Source organism: Rhinoderma darwinii, chromosome 7 (genome assembly GCF_050947455.1).
Source record: "Rhinoderma darwinii isolate aRhiDar2 chromosome 7, aRhiDar2.hap1, whole genome shotgun sequence".
NCBI lineage: Eukaryota > Metazoa > Chordata > Amphibia > Anura > Rhinodermatidae > Rhinoderma > Rhinoderma darwinii.
In genome coordinates this window covers 47,823,939-47,840,500 of record NC_134693.1, presented here as the reverse complement: position 1 = coordinate 47,840,500, position 16,562 = coordinate 47,823,939, and the positions used below count along the sequence as shown (strand labels likewise).

The 16,562-nt window shown below is 41.5% G+C and overlaps 1 protein-coding gene across 4 annotated transcripts in view; it reads right to left on the bottom strand.

Moving 5' to 3' along the window:
• The window catches only part of AGL (amylo-alpha-1,6-glucosidase and 4-alpha-glucanotransferase), a 92,914-nt gene that overhangs the window by 54,957 nt on the left and 21,395 nt on the right, over nucleotides 1-16,562 (bottom strand). For 2 of the 4 annotated variants that reach the window (XM_075833342.1, XM_075833340.1), the window contains exons 2-3: nucleotides 11,884-12,033; nucleotides 4,828-5,038 (exon numbers count right to left, since the gene is read on the bottom strand). In XM_075833342.1, the coding sequence (XP_075689457.1) occupies nucleotides 4,828-5,038; nucleotides 11,884-11,965 (293 nt within the window). In that variant the 5' untranslated portion in view covers nucleotides 11,966-12,033. Of the gene's footprint in view, nucleotides 1-4,827; nucleotides 5,039-11,828; nucleotides 11,849-11,883; nucleotides 12,034-12,362; nucleotides 12,508-16,562 lie in introns of those variants that run through there. The other 2 variants (XM_075833341.1, XM_075833343.1) reach the window with 2 other exon arrangements.

Sequence of the window (16,562 nt, the reverse complement as noted above, 5' to 3'; positions counted from 1 at the left end):
GTCAAAAAACTCGAGTGTGAACTAGGCCTTATACCGATTATCCACCAAAATTTCCTGATGGTGTAATAACATTAGTAGAACAGCCCACTGAGAGCTCCTATTAAAAAAGATTTCTCTTCTTTTTGACCTACTGTATGTTCGTTTTCATTCATTTTCAGAATTTGTTACTTGATATGTTTACTTCATTACATGATTGAACAGTGCTGGAAAATATGCCGGCCGAGCTCTATTGGAGTGTGAGTCATTTAGTGTAAATGAACAATTCTCCTCTGCAGACTCCTTGGTGTTTTCCTTTTAGACGTTTCAGGGCTAGACACCAATTTATTAACCTTCTCTCTGCCAAGCGGTCAACCACCATAATAGTCTCACTTAGGCAGCCTATGTGATAAAGCAGCATACCGCAGGCATCACCAAGAATAAACCCCTTGCATGTGTGAACAGGGCCCATTATACCGAAGTAACCTGATCTTCTAAACGGCTGAAAAACAATCCAATTGAAGTAGTAATATTGGAGTCCCAAGTCACTACAGAATATACGACAAAGTACATGTGTTAAGTACATGTCGATTGTTGTACAGAAATTCAGGGAGTAAGGTGCCGGATTGCCCTAACGCGCGTTTCGCGCTTAGCTTCGTAAAGTGGTGAAAAATATTGTAGAGCTCCCCTCCTCCCATCTGTCCCAAATCTGACACACACACACACGCACGCGCACACGCACACACGCACGCACACACACACTGTAAAACAAAGGCAACAGAACAGTCTGCTCTACCCAGTCAGTTCTTCCTCACTTCATTGCGCTCAAACAACTTCCTCAGGGCCTTACACAATGGCCGCTGATTTGCATCATGTACATATAAAGGGCTGCTTTAGTCACTTGCTTTTGAAATCCAACACATGTCCACATCACTAAACCTGCCCACAGACAAAGACTTTACCCCAATACTAAAAATGCTCAATTAAATTTTTTTTATAATCAGGACATTGGGAAAGGAAATAAACAGGACAGTAAATTCTATGTATGTAGCATCTACCACGAACAACGAAGAAAGAAACGGAAGCATAAACCAGATGTGTTCCGATCGATCAAGCATAGTTTCATAACATATCAATTATTATCGACAAATGAAAATCACTTGGTTAATTAACCCCTTGCAGTCACAACCATTTCTCCTTTTTTCGTTTTCATTTCCTGCCTTCCAAGAGCCATAACTTTTTTATTTTTCCAGCAAAGGAGTGGTGTGAAGGCTTGTTTTTTGCAGGAAGAGTTGTAGTTTCTACTGGCACTATATATGGGAAACTGAAAAACATTTCTTTGTGGGGTGGAATTGGGAAAAATAATGAATCCTACTTTTTTGGAGTTTCGTTTTTACGTCTTTCACTGTGTGGCAAAAAACAACTTCTTAACTTTATTCTGCCAGGGTAAACACGATTACGGCGATACCAAATTTATATAGTTGTTTTTAAAATGTATTGCAGTGTATTGAACCAGCAATCTGACAATCCCCCAGGGGGACTAATAAAAAGTGTAAAAAATTGTTTCATAGAGTTTTCAGTGGTGTACAAAAAAAGAAAAAATATTATCAAATGCTCAGAAAACCCCCTCTTTCCAATTTGTCCTCTCAAGTAATGCAAAAAAGAAACAAAATTGGTATTGCCGCGTCTGTAAAAGTCCGAACTATTGCAATATTACATTATTTAACTCGCAGGGTGAACACTGTAAAAAAATAAACCGCCAGAATCACTGTTTTTGTTTACTTTTACAAAGAAAAAATTATTTGTTAAAACAAAAAAAATAACAAAAATTAGCGTTGCACAATTCTGAGAGCAATAACTTTTTTTTTCAGCAATTGAGTAATCTGAGGTCTTATTTTTTGTGGGACAAGCGGTCGTTTTTATTGGTATGATTTTTTGTTAAATACGACTTTTTGATCATATTTTATTAACAAAAATGTAGCCCTTAAGTTAACAAAAAAACAGCGATTCAATAACAATTTTGTTTCTTTTTTACATTACTTGAGAGGACAAATTGGAAAAAGGGGGTTTTCTGAGCGTCTAATATTATTTCTTTTTTTGTACACCACTGAAATCTCTATTAAACAATTTTTTACACTTTTTATTAGTCCCCCTAGGGGATTGTCAGATTGCTGGTTCAATACACTGCAATACTAATGTGTCACAGTGTATTATCATCTCTACAGGCTCCTGTTAAGCCCTGCTAGAGGCAGGGCTTAACAGGGGCAGAAAGATGGCAGACCTGGACTGCAATAACAACCAGTCAGCACCCCGCAATCGCATCACAGGGGCCAATAGGCTTTTGGAGGGGCTGCCCCCCTTCTTTCTAATGGCTTAGATGCCATGGTCGCTATTGACCACGGCATTCTTGAGCTTAAGCGGCTAGGATCAGAGCGATCCTTGTTCATGGCCGATAGTGCGAGGTGTCCGCAGCATATGGAGCGAGCACGTGAGCCCACTCCATACTTCAAACCCCGCACCAGGACGCACTATTGCTAGTTGCTCATGATAAAACGACCTGCCTTTGCTCTGGCCTTATTAAGCCTCGTCATAGCGACATTGAATGGACCCAAATTACCATCCTCATCAGTGCCCACATATTTAAACACAGAGGTCATATTAATGCCTGTACAGGCTGCAAGTAAGGAGATTTCTCATTTCCAAGCAGCTGATTGGTCAGTTTGGGCAAGCTGTGGGAGTGAGTGTAGCACATCCTCTGCCGTGAGACTGTTTCATGAATGCTGCGGCGCCCAGACAATAAAGGCCCTTTTACACGAGCCAATGATCGGGCAAAAGAGCGTTCATATGAACGCTTGTTCCCGATAATTGCCCTGTGTAAACAGGGTGCCGATCAGCCAATGAACGAGCAAACACTAGTTCATCTGCTGATCGTATTGTGTATGTAGCAGAAAATATTATCGTTGTCGGCAGCATATCTCCCTGTGTAAACAGGAAGATGTGCTGCCGACATGATGGTAATGCATGGGGACGAGCGATTGTTGTAATGAGCGCTCGTCCCCATACATTACTGATCATAGCTCCTTGTGAAAGGAGCAAATGAGTGCCGATCAACGAGTTGCCTCGTTGATCGGCGCTCGTTGTTACGGTCAAAATTGGCCGGTATCAAAGGACCCATAATGATCTCCTGTAGTGTGGACTTGGTGGAGCTTGCAGGAAACATATGGTAAAAGGCCAATTTGGAGTATTTGTCAACGGAGTAAAAATTATTCCAATTTATAACTCACAGACAGTGTTAGTGCTCTAAATAGGAGAGGATTATCATATAAGATGTGCCCAACCCCCAATCATCGATTTTACTTGGACTGTGCAAATCTGACGTTCGGGGGGATCTGTATAGTACATGAATGTAACATGGATGTCTGGGGGCAGCGGGTGGGTACACACCTTATTTGACATGTTCCACTGTTCCAGTTCCACTATTTTAACGGTTATTGAATTGACTTCAAACTATGGCATGGTCTACTGCCCTGGTCCTTAAGTGATAGATTTCAGGCTTTTAGAAAGGTAGGGTTTGCACTACCCAGTACAATCAGATTAATACCGAACATCCACAGCTTTATTTGTGGCCTTAAAAAGTCATATTTTCTAATTTGACTTTCCTTTTTATACCCCCTTCATTATTCCTGATAAAACGATACCTTTGTTTTATTCAGCAATATCTCTCCCACTCCTTGTGCCCTAATGCACTTCATATCTGTGATACACATATACTGGCTGGTGACTGGCTCATGCAACTTTATGTGTACGACTACTACTACCTCATTTTGTATAAAAGATGGCTTGACCATTGTACAAAACATGCACTTTTTACATTTTGTGTCACTCCTATTCCCTCATAGATTGTGAGCTCTTGTGAGGAGGGCCATCACTCCTCTTGTTTGAATTGGTAACTACAGTACTTGTCACTCTTATGTCGGATTTTGTCTGTATATGTTCTTTCCTAAAGGGGGATGTCCAGGCTCGGTGATATTTTTTATACTGATGACCTATCCAGAGGATAGTAAATGATCAGTGGGGTCTGACACCGGGACCCCACACCGATCAGCTGTTCTGGCTGGCTCTGACCACTGTACAGCGGCCATGCTGTACTGCTCCTATTCAAGTGAATAGGAGCAGAGCTGCAGTAACCCAGTGTAGCAGCTATACAGTTGTCGGAGCCATCTGCTTCCAGCACTGACCCTGCATAGCTTCTGGCACCCGGAACAGCTGATCGGAACGGGGGTCGTGTGTCGGACCCACATTAATCATATACTGATGACCTATACTGTGGATAGATCATCATTATAAAATGCAGGCCCCAGCCTGGACAATATAATTGTAAATATGTTATCTACATAAATAAATATATATATATATTTTTTAATTATTATTATGATTATTATTATGATTATTATTATACTGATCCTTAGCAAAAAATACTCTTCCAAAATGCGGAGAAGAACAAGAGGAGTATTTGAACTCTGTTGGAACATATTTAGGACGATCTCTGCATACACATATAACCGTTGTTTTACTAGTCAGTTAGGTTGTGAACATTGATATGGATGGTGATTTGGATCAAAGACAGTAATGCTCTACAGATTCCTCCACTCCCTTCATGTACAGGTCAAAGAATGCGAGCAATCCTTGTTACAGGCCTTTGTAGGGTCAGACAGGGTCCACGGTATTTTACTGTTGAAAACTCATAGTAAAAAGTAGCAAAAGAGGTTTAAATAAGAAAAAATATGTTTTTCTTGGCAAAGGTCCCCAAATACAAATTTTCACTTTAAACAGAATTTTGTTTTTACTTACGATAAGTTGAATCTGTACTGAAATGATCCAGCAGTCTGCAAATCTAGTTTACAAAACTTGTCAGAATCCTCTTCCCGGCCGGTTGGGTTGTGCCATTGCAGTGGATGAAAGGTGTCACGTTGAAAGGTACCACCAGGTAGTGGGTAGTTGGAATACACAGCGACATCTTTCCCTTGTAGTGTGGGCCCCAACCGGAATTGAAGCTCAAACCCTAAAAGAAGATGGCAAGTTGAGCCTAGGTGAAGATTTATGGGAAAGATTTTTGTTCAGTTAGCTGGGGCAAGCTAGTTTTTCACCCTGTACCCCTTGCAATAGAGAAGCACCATCAAGTACAGGAATGGACGCAACATTGTAAATCTTGGTCTCCTGTAAAAGCTCTCTAGGTGCCAGTTTGATTTTTCTTTTGAAGAAAAAAAACAACCTAAAAAACATTAGGAAATCAGAAGAAAATTAACAGCTACCTGCCTTCAGATTTGTCCATCCTAGATCAAATATAATAAGAAAGAACCAATAAATTGTAAAGACTGAATTTATTTGCAATAACTATGGAAAAAGTTATTTTGATTTTTTTCCTCTCTTTTTGGTGTGACTTTGCATTGCACTTTTTTTTATGATGTTAATTTTTCTATTATAAAGAAAAAATAAAGAATTAAAGAAAAAAAAATGGGAAAAAAGCATTTATGGACTGAAAATGAAAATCTCCATCCATTTCATAAGCAGAACATCCACAATATCTCAGCTTGAAATGACTTTCACTTCCACCAGGTTATTTTGATTAAAGTGTATGATACTAAAAGGTCACCTCCAGGCCCCATTCCAGCCGGGTTAATGCAATGACCGCTAATAATAGTCTGCCCTACAAGATTCTAAGTCATTGGTGTCTTGTTTCTAAGGGCGATGACACCAGAGAAATATTTGTCTTAAATTAACTTGGCCTTTTACCAACATAGAGGTGTCGGTAGTCTTAAAGCGTGGAATAGGGTTAGATATACACTGTAATGTCCTCCATACAAACTGGAGAGTAACATGCCTCAGCTTTTCATGACAAAGACAACAAAGGTATTTTTTGCATAACGGTTAATTAAAAAATTAAGACTAAGTAACGTAAAATACAAAAACGCGGCAAAGAAAAGTGCAGGTAGGTCAAAATTTGCCACAAAATATCGGATTCCAATTCTGCCTGAAAAAAACTCTGTGTGAACATACCCTAGCTCCCCCTAATGGTAGTGATAGACACATTGCACTCCTCCATAGTGAATTATTATGGATCTTTATAGAACAAGCATTAGGACCTCTAAATTTTAAGAGTGACTGCAGTTTTAGCGCTCCCTGTCAGGCTGAAGACGGCTCACATATACATTCCATGAGAGATGTCTTCAGCATGACAGGTAGCGACGATCACAGCCGAAAGGTGTGGGGTGCCCAGCTGAGCGCTTCTGCACCTTCGTTTCAGCGACAGCGGGGGTCTCAGCACCCGGACCCCACCAATCAAAACTTCTGATAGGTCTCCATGCCATATCAAAAGTTTGATGAAAGTGTAGTCACTCTTTAAGTATATATGGTATATACAGTGAATTTGGAAAGTCCAGATCTTTTCACTTTTTAAAAATTTTGCTATGTTGAGGCCTTGTGCTGAAAAATTTTTAACGTTTTTCCCCATTATTCCGCACTCAATAATTACAGTGAAAAAATTATTTTTGAAATTTTTGCAAATTTATTAAAAATGAAAAACTCAAATTTTGCATGGACATAAATATTCAGACCCTTTGCTATGACACTTAAAATGTAACTCTGGGGGCCTTCCATTTCTCTAGATCTATGAATCGTTTCTACACCTTCATTGGAGTCCACCGGTGGTAAATTCATTAGATTGGACATGATTTGGAAAGACATAATACCCATGTCTACAGTATATAAGGTCTCATAGGTGACAATGCATATCAGAGCAAAAACCAATCCATAAGGAGGAAAGAACTGCCTGTAGAGCTCAGAGACAGGATTGTGTGGAGACACAGATATGGAGGAGGGTACAAAAAATAATAATTCTGCTGCACTGAAAGTTTGCAAGAACACAGTGGCCTCCATAATTCTTAAATGGATGAAGTTTAGAACAACCAGGACTCTTCATAGAGCCGGCCGCCCCACCAAACTTTGTAATCGGGGGAGAAGGGCATTGGTAAGAGGTGACCAAGAACCCAATAGTCAATCTGGCTGAGCTCCAAAGATGCTGTGTGCAGATGGGAGGAACATTCAGAAGGTCAACCATCACTGCAGCACTCCGTCAATCTGGGCTTCATGGCAGAGAGGCCAGAAAGAAGCTTCTCCTCAATAAAAGACACATGAAAGCCGTCTGGAGTTTGCAAAAAAGCAACTAAAGCACTCTCAGACTGTGAGAAACAAGATTCTGTGGTCTAATGAAACCAAGATTGAACATTTTGGCCTCAATTCTAAGCGTCATGTCTGGAGTAAACCAGGCACTGCTCATCACCTGCCCAATAATATCCCTACAGTGAAGCATGGTGGTGGCAGCATCATGCTGTGGGGGTGTTTTTACAGTGCCTGGGACAGGGAGACTGGTCAGGGTTGAGGGAGGTTGTATGGAGCAAAGTACAGAGATTTTATTAATGAAAACCTGATCCAGAATGCTCTGGACCTCAGACTGGGCCCAAGGTTCACTTTCCAAAAAGACAATGACCCTAAACACACAGCCAAGACAACACAGGAGTGGCTTAAGGGCCTCTTACACCGGTCGATAAGCGGCAGGTGCAGTGAGCGCCGGCGCTCGTTTTCTCCTGTCACACGGAGCGATGGATGGGGATGAGAGGTCGATACTCCGATCGCTCGGCCCCATACATTATCATGTCGGCAGCGCGTCTCCCCGTTTACACACCAAGATGTGCTGCCGACAACGATAATATTTTACTTTTTAAAAATGATACGACCAGCAGATGATCGTGTCTGAATACTTATGTCAATGTAATATTTTCGTTTTTCCTTTTCAATAAATTAGCAAAGATTACTGACATTCTGTTTTTTCTTTGTCATTATGGGGTATTGAGGGCAGAATGATGGGGAAAAACTAGAATTCTTTTCATTTGAGCACAAGGACTCAACAAAACAAAATGTGAAGGGTATGTATATATATATATATATATATATATATATATATATATACATACACACACACACACACACACACACACACACACACACACATACACAGTATAGATGTGAATAGGTGAATAACACTTGTTAAGTCATTTTGTAATATTATGTATTACTTTGTTGTATGCATTATTGGTGTTTGCCAAAGAAGTGCTTTAAGAAGCTGTGTCTGTGTCATTTATTCATAGCGTATATTAGTAAGCAATCCCTAGATTCCCAATAGGCTTTGACAAAGCATCAATTGATGTGAAATGGTCACTAGCCGGGTTTATGTTCCCTCATGTTGTTTATTCTACTCCATTGCTGTTGGACTGTCATGCTGTTTTTTTTCAGTCACTGTAAAGTAGTATTTTTCGGTCAATGTTACTGAATAACGGTAAGGGCTCATTCACACGAGCGTGATTCTTGTCCGTATGTTGTGCGTTGAAATAAACACATAGCACACAGTTCCATTAATTTCAATGGGGCCATTCAGATATGCGTGAGTTTTCATGCAGCGAGTGTCCGTTGCGTGAAACTCACTGCAGGTCACATATTGGTGCGTTTCCACGCACCTAGTCGCCCATTGAAGTCTACGGGACGTGAAAAACACGGACAGCGCATAGACGCTTTTTCGTGTACTGTCCGTGTTTCATGCATCAATTACATAGAAATGCGGAGAATGCGTTTGCTCGTTCATCTGCTGATCGCTCTCCTGTTTACACAGGGCAATTATCGGCAACAAGCGTTCTATAAACGCAAATCTGCCCGATAATTGGCCCGTGTGAAACCCCCTTAAGACTAAACAAATTTTACTATTGAGTATCTAAGTGTCCCTGTGACAGAATATTATTTGGAGGGGGGTATATGGTGGGGCTTTTACCTTAAAAAAAAAAAGTGAATAGCTCACCACAACCGATGCCCCTGTATATTACCTAATGTAGGTTCAGACATGTGTATAGGACGTATCCTAGAATGAACAAGTAGTTCACTTTCATCTGTCTGGGTAGAAGGAGCCATGGTGAACTAAACCATTAACCCCTTCATGACTGAGCCATTTTTTTATTTTTCATTTTCGTTTTTCACTCCCCGCATTCCAAGAGCCATAACTTTTTTATATTTTTCCATCAATAAAGTGATGTGAGGGCTTATTTTTTGCAGGAGGAGTTGTAGTTTCTTTTGGCACCATTTATAGTTGCAGATAATGTACTGGTAAACGGAGAAAAAAATTATTTGCAGGCTGAAGTTGGAAAAAACTGCGATTCCTCAATTGTTTTTTGGGTTTCGTTTTTACGGCTTTCACCGTGCGGTAAAAAGGACAACTTATCTTTATTCTATGGTTCAATACGATTACGGTGATATCAAATTTATATAGTTTTTTTAAAATATTTTACTACTTTTATTGATAAAAAACTTTTTGTTAAAAAAAAAAATGTTTTGTGTCGCCACATTCTGAGAGCCATAACGTTATTATTTTTTTAGCAATTGAGCGCTGTGAGTTCTTATTTTTTGCAGGACGAGCTATAGTTTTTTCAGGTACCATGAACTTTTTGATCACTTTTTCTTACATTTTTTTTGAGAGCTAAGTTGACCAAAATACAGTGATTTGGGTATTTTTTACGGCATCCACCGTGCGCTTTAAATAACGCTATATTGTAATAGCTCAAACTTTTATGGATGCAGCGATACCAATTTTGTTAACTTTTTTTACATTACTTTATCGGAAAAATGGGAAACGTTTTGTTTTTTTAACTTTACATTTTTTAATTTTTTTTCACTACTAAAAACGGTTTTAAACTTTTTTTTTTTACACACTTTATTAGCCCCCCTAGGGGACTTGAACCAGCGATCGTTAGATCACTGGTAGAATACACTGCAATACTAATGTATTGCAGTATATTGTCATTATGGCAGTATATTGTCATTTTTACAGGCTTCTGTTAAGGCTTAGCAGAAGCAGAGTGAAGGCAGTCCTGGGGGCCTTCATTAGGCCCCTGTGCTGCCATGGCAACCGTCGTCACCCCCCGATCTCGTTGCGGGGGGGGGGGCGGGCGATGAGTTGTTGGAGGGGGCCGTCCCCCTCTTTTCAATGCCTCCGATGACCGCAGCATTTGAGGGGTTAAACAGCCAGGAACAGCGAGATCGCTGCTCCTGGCTGTTAGTCCTAGGTGTCCGCTGTAAAATACAGCCGATACCCGCAGCATATGGAGCTCGCTCAGCGCGCTCTAAACAGCACTCCCCGCACCCGAACGTAATAGAACGTCCGGGTGCGCGAAGGGGTTAACCAAACAGATGTTTCACTTTTGGCCCTAGAGGCCAAAAGTGAAATTGGAAAAAGTACTTCATGACGTGGCAGGTATTTTGTGCTGTAAGAAAGTTACATGCCAGCAAATCTATCAGCGGATGTTGCATGAAACGTCCGGTGCAGTAGGAGAGCTCTACTATGCCAGGATAACACACAGAGGCAATATCGAAAATTAAATACATTTTTAATTAAAAAACATATGTATTTGCATGATGAAATCTCTAGGAATATAATTCTCCTCTGAATGGACACATTCTTTTTGATAAATGGCAAGTTATCAATTGATAATAGTTTAGAGTTCGATGGGCTGATTGACAGCTTATTGGGCCTTATAAACGGGTGTTGTTTTGTCTTCTGGCCCTTGTTGCATCGGACAACATTTTACTAGGCATGGTCGTAAACGTTTGAGGTGGTATCTGCCAAAGGTACAGTTGGATGACCAGTCCACTTAAAATGTCATGTCTATGGCCAGCTGCTCCCGACTCAGTATTTACATGGCAAACAAACATGTTACTTTGCATAAACCTTAAAGATCTGGCCAAGTGGATTACAAGCAAATTAGCACGTGTAAGTAAATGCAAGGAGTCAGCAAAGACATGGTGGAATAATAGAAACAAAGGCAGCAGCTGGGGGGGCTGGGATCAGACTAATATGCTTGTGTTATTCCATCATCCATACTGTCCAACTCAGGGTTTAAACTGGACGTTTTAAAAAAGTGAACTATTATCGTTGTTGGCAGCGCATCTCCCTGTAGACTCACTGCCGATATGATAATAATGTATGGGGACGAGCGTTCGAAGTAACGTCCGCTTATCCCCATCCATAGCTCCGTGTGACAGTAGCAAACGGGCGCCGATCAAAGATGTCTCGTTGATCGGCGCTCGCTGCACCGGCCGCTTATCAGCTGGTGTAAAAGGGCCTTATGAGATAGATAGATAGATAGATAGATAGATAGATAGATAGATAGATAGCGCAATGAGTATTAATTTTCTCTGTCCAATAATTTATGTCAAAGGTTGGAGTCTGAAACATTGTTTTTTAACCGCTTATGAATCTTCTACAAACATAAAAGAACAACTTCTGCAGTTTTGCCTTTTGCAATTGCTTTCTGAGTGTCAACATTGCAAGTGTCGTAACAGCAGTTTGATATAATTTATTACAGCAGCGCAACTGACATTTCACTCTTAAGTTGACCTGTAACCCCTAAATATTCTTATCATAGTGATCGATTTTTATAGCAGCGAAAACTTTCTGATACTACACATGCAGGGCTACAGGAACATTCACATTCTCCACTATTGCACTGCAGGTCTGTCAGCAGGATGGTCTAGCTTATTGATGGACCACAGGTCTGCTGATAGATTTCTAGTGCAACTACAATGTCATTTTCTGCATCCCTGCGTGCTCTGACTGGTGGAGTTGGCTATTCCAATATTAGAAAATTGCTACTTCAGCAAAAAGCATTCGTCATGGACATGCACAGTGTCCACCAGAAGCAAAACATTGCAAAGAAAATCCCAATGACGAATTTCCAGATTATCACAAAACATACTGTGGGTGAAGAGTCCACTAGGAAGAGCTCCATGCTGCACAGTCCAGGGTTTTACCTTGTTCGAGCCTAAACAGCCTTTTCTCTAACTTCTCCATATCATTGAGCATCAGAACCCGGACCTGCTTAGTGGGCTCCATTGTGGTTTGCTGCTTCTAGATTCCTTGTAAGACCACGGGCAGTTATGACATAGGAATATGAGTGAGCCCTGTAAAAAAAATAAAAAATAATAATAATAATAATAATAATAAAATCAGATGCATTAAATAAAGAAAAGCAAATATAACAAAATCGCATAAATGAGACTGCAACTTACATTGCGGAGACCTGTCAAAGCTAAATAATGAGAAAGTGTGGTATCCCGTCCCTGCAGGATATACTAGACTACAGGCTGGGCTCTGTGTGGAAGGTGTGTTGCCATGCACAGGGTTGTCAGAGGCACAGTGTGTCCATACAGAGGAAGCACTCATAACATGATGTTGGCATGTAAAAAATCCTTGTAATCCAGCAGACAATCTAAATATATATGCAACTCACCTCCTCCTCACGTACTCCTCCTTCAAAGACCCTCCAAATGTCCCTGAGACTCCGAGAGAATGCAGGACGTGCAGATTGACAGAGTGAGGACAGTGCAAAGAGCGAGAACCTCCCAATGTCCTCAGCACATCTCAGCCCTCCGCCTCTATGCCCACTAATAAGCACACATCCACGGCCTGGACCCTCCCTCTTCGCTGGTAGGATAGTACAAATACAGCTGAGATCTGTCTCAGTGCTGCCACAGCTCACACCTCCCAGTGTATTCACAGTATATATCCCCAGTGCATGTACAGTATATACTCCCAGTGCATTCACAGCATATACTCCCATTGCATTCACAGTATATACCCCCAGTGCATTTACAGTATATACCCCCAGTGCATTCACAGTAGATACTCCCAGTGCATTCACAGTATATACTCCCAGTACATGTATAGTATATACTCCCAGTGCATTCACAGTATATACTCCCAGTGCATTCACAGTATATACCCCCAGTGCATGTACAGTATATACCCCCAGTGCATGTACAGTATATACCCCCAGTGCATGTACAGTATATACCCCCAGTGCATGTACAGTATATACGCCCAGTGCATGTACACTATATACCCCAGTGCATGTACAGTATATACCCCCAGTGCATGTACAGTATATACTCCCAGTGCATGTACACTATATACTCCCAGTGCATGCACAGTATATACCCCCGGTGCATGTACACTATATACCCCAGTGCATGTACAGTATATACCCCAGTGCATGTACAGTATATACCCCCAGTGCATGTACACTATATACACCCAGTGCATGTACACTATATACCCCCAGTGCATGTACACTATATACCCCCAGTGCATGTACAGTATATACCCCCAGTGCATGCACAGTATATACCCCCAGTGCATGCACAGTATATATTCCCAGTTAATATACAGTGTATATACCCCCAGTGCATGTACAGTGTATACTTCCAGTGCATTCACAGTATATACTCCCAGTGCATTCACAGTATATACTCCCAGTGCATTCACAGTATATACCCCAGTGCATTCACAGTATATACCCCCAGTGCATGTACACAGTGCTTGTATAGTATATACTCCCAGTGAATGTACAGTATATACTCCCAGTGCATTCACAGTATATACTCCCAGTGCATGTACAGTATATATTCCTAGTGCATGTACAGTACATACTCCCAGTGCATTCACACTATACACCCCCAGTGAATTCACAGTATATACCCCCAGTGAATTCACAGTATATACCCCCAGTGCATGTACACAGTGCTTGTATAGTATATACTCCCAGTGAATGTACAGTATATACTCCCAGTGCATTCACAGTATATACTCCCAGTGCATGTACAGTATATATTCCTAGTGCATGTACAGTACATACTCCCAGTGCATTCACACTATACACCCCCAGTGCATTCACAGTATATACCCCCAGTGAATTCACAGTATATACCCCCAGTGCATGTACACTATATACCCCAGTGCATGTACAGTATATACCCCAGTGCATGTACACTATATACCCCCAGTGCATGTACACTATATACACCCAGTGCATGTACACTATATACCCCCAGTGCATGTACACTATATACCCCCAGTGCATGTACAGTATATACCCCCAGTGCATGCACAGTATATACCCCCAGTGCATGCACAGTATATATTCCCAGTTAATGTACAGTGTATATACCCCCAGTGCATGTACAGTGTATACTTCCAGTGCATTCACAGTATATACTCCCAGTGCATTCACAGTATATACTCCCAGTGCATTCACAGTATATACTCCCAGTGCATTCACAGTATATACCCCCAGTGCATGTACACAGTGCTTGTATAGTATATACTCCCAGTGCATTCACAGTATATACTCCCAGTGCATTCACAGTATATACCCCCAGTGCATGTAGAGTATATACTCCCAGTGCATGTACACAGTGCATTCACAGTAAATACCCCCAGTGCATATGTAGTATATACTTCCAGAGCATGTACAGTATATACTCCCAGTGCATGTACAGTATATGTCCCTAGTGCATGCATGTACAGTAAATACTCCCAGTGCATTCAAACTATACCCCCCCAGTGCATTCACAGTATATACTCCCAGTGCATTCACAGTATATACTCCCAGTGCATGTACAGTATATATTCCTAGTGCATGTACAGTACATACTCCCAGTGCATTCACACTATACACCCCCAGTGAATTCACAGTATATACCCCCAGTGAATTCACAGTATATACCCCCAGTGCATGTACACAGTGCTTGTATAGTATATACTCCCAGTGAATGTACAGTATATACTCCCAGTGCATTCACAGTATATACTCCCAGTGCATGTACAGTATATATTCCTAGTGCATGTACAGTACATACTCCCAGTGCATTCACACTATACACCCCCAGTGCATTCACAGTATATACCCCCAGTGAATTCACAGTATATACCCCCAGTGCATGTACACTATATACCCCAGTGCATGTACAGTATATACCCCAGTGCATGTACACTATATACCCCCAGTGCATGTACACTATATACACCCAGTGCATGTACACTATATACCCCCAGTGCATGTACACTATATACCCCCAGTGCATGTACAGTATATACCCCCAGTGCATGCACAGTATATACCCCCAGTGCATGCACAGTATATATTCCCAGTTAATGTACAGTGTATATACCCCCAGTGCATGTACAGTGTATACTTCCAGTGCATTCACAGTATATACTCCCAGTGCATTCACAGTATATACTCCCAGTGCATTCACAGTATATACTCCCAGTGCATTCACAGTATATACCCCCAGTGCATGTACACAGTGCTTGTATAGTATATACTCCCAGTGCATTCACAGTATATACTCCCAGTGCATTCACAGTATATACCCCCAGTGCATGTAGAGTATATACTCCCAGTGCATGTACACAGTGCATTCACAGTAAATACCCCCAGTGCATATGTAGTATATACTTCCAGAGCATGTACAGTATATACTCCCAGTGCATGTACAGTATATGTCCCTAGTGCATGCATGTACAGTAAATACTCCCAGTGCATTCAAACTATACCCCCCCAGTGCATTCAAACTATACCCCCCCCCCCAGTGCATTCACAGTATATTCCCCCAGTGCATTCACAGTATATACACCTGGTGCATTCACAGTATATACACCCGGTGCATTCACAGTATATACGCCCAGTGCATTCACAGTATATACGCCCAGTGCATTCACAGCATATACTCCCATTGCATTCACAGTATAATCTCCCATTGCATACACAGTATATACTCCCAGTGCATGTACAGTATATACCCCCAGTGCATTCACAGTAGATACTCCCAGTGCATTCACAGTAGATACTCCCAGTGCTTTCACAGTATATATGCCTAGTGCATGTACAGTATATATTCCCAGTACATGTATAGTATATACTCCCAGTGCATTCACAATATATACTCCCAGTGCATTCACAAAATATACTCCCAGTGCATTCACAAAATATAAAGTGCATTCATAGATTATAGTGTATGGCCAATTTAAGACCTTGTTCACATAGATACAGTTGTTATATTCATTTTTAAAGCTTATATTCTTTACATTTTAAGCCCTAATGCACACGACTGTGTGTGCCGCCCGAGTCCCGTCCTTGATCCATGGAAAGATAGGACATGTTCTATCTTTCCACGGATCGGAGAGTCGGTCCGGGAAAACATGTTTTCACGGACCCGATTCACCCACTAAAGTGGATTGGTCCGTGAAAGCTATCGGGTGCCAATTGGATGCCGTGAAAAACGGCCAGAGTGGCACTCGGTCGTGTGCAACTGGGCTTAGAGTACGTCCACACGTACCGAATTTGCTGCTGAAAATTTCCCCAGCAAATCGGCAGGGAGCCCAAGGGAAACGTGGAGTGTGGAGATGGTGACGATTTACTGGCTGATTTTCTGCTGCGGAAAATAGCAGTGAGGGTGGAGGAGACCATACTCACCTCCCATGGTGCTCCCCTAGCAACGCAACCCTGCTCACCGGATCGGTCTCTGTACAGCCGGCCTTCTGTGACCACTGCAGCCTGTGATTGGGATGAAATGTTATAACGGGAGGCCGGCACCCGCAGGGATCAGTTGCGGGAGCAGAGATGCGGCGCTATGGAAGCACCTTGGAA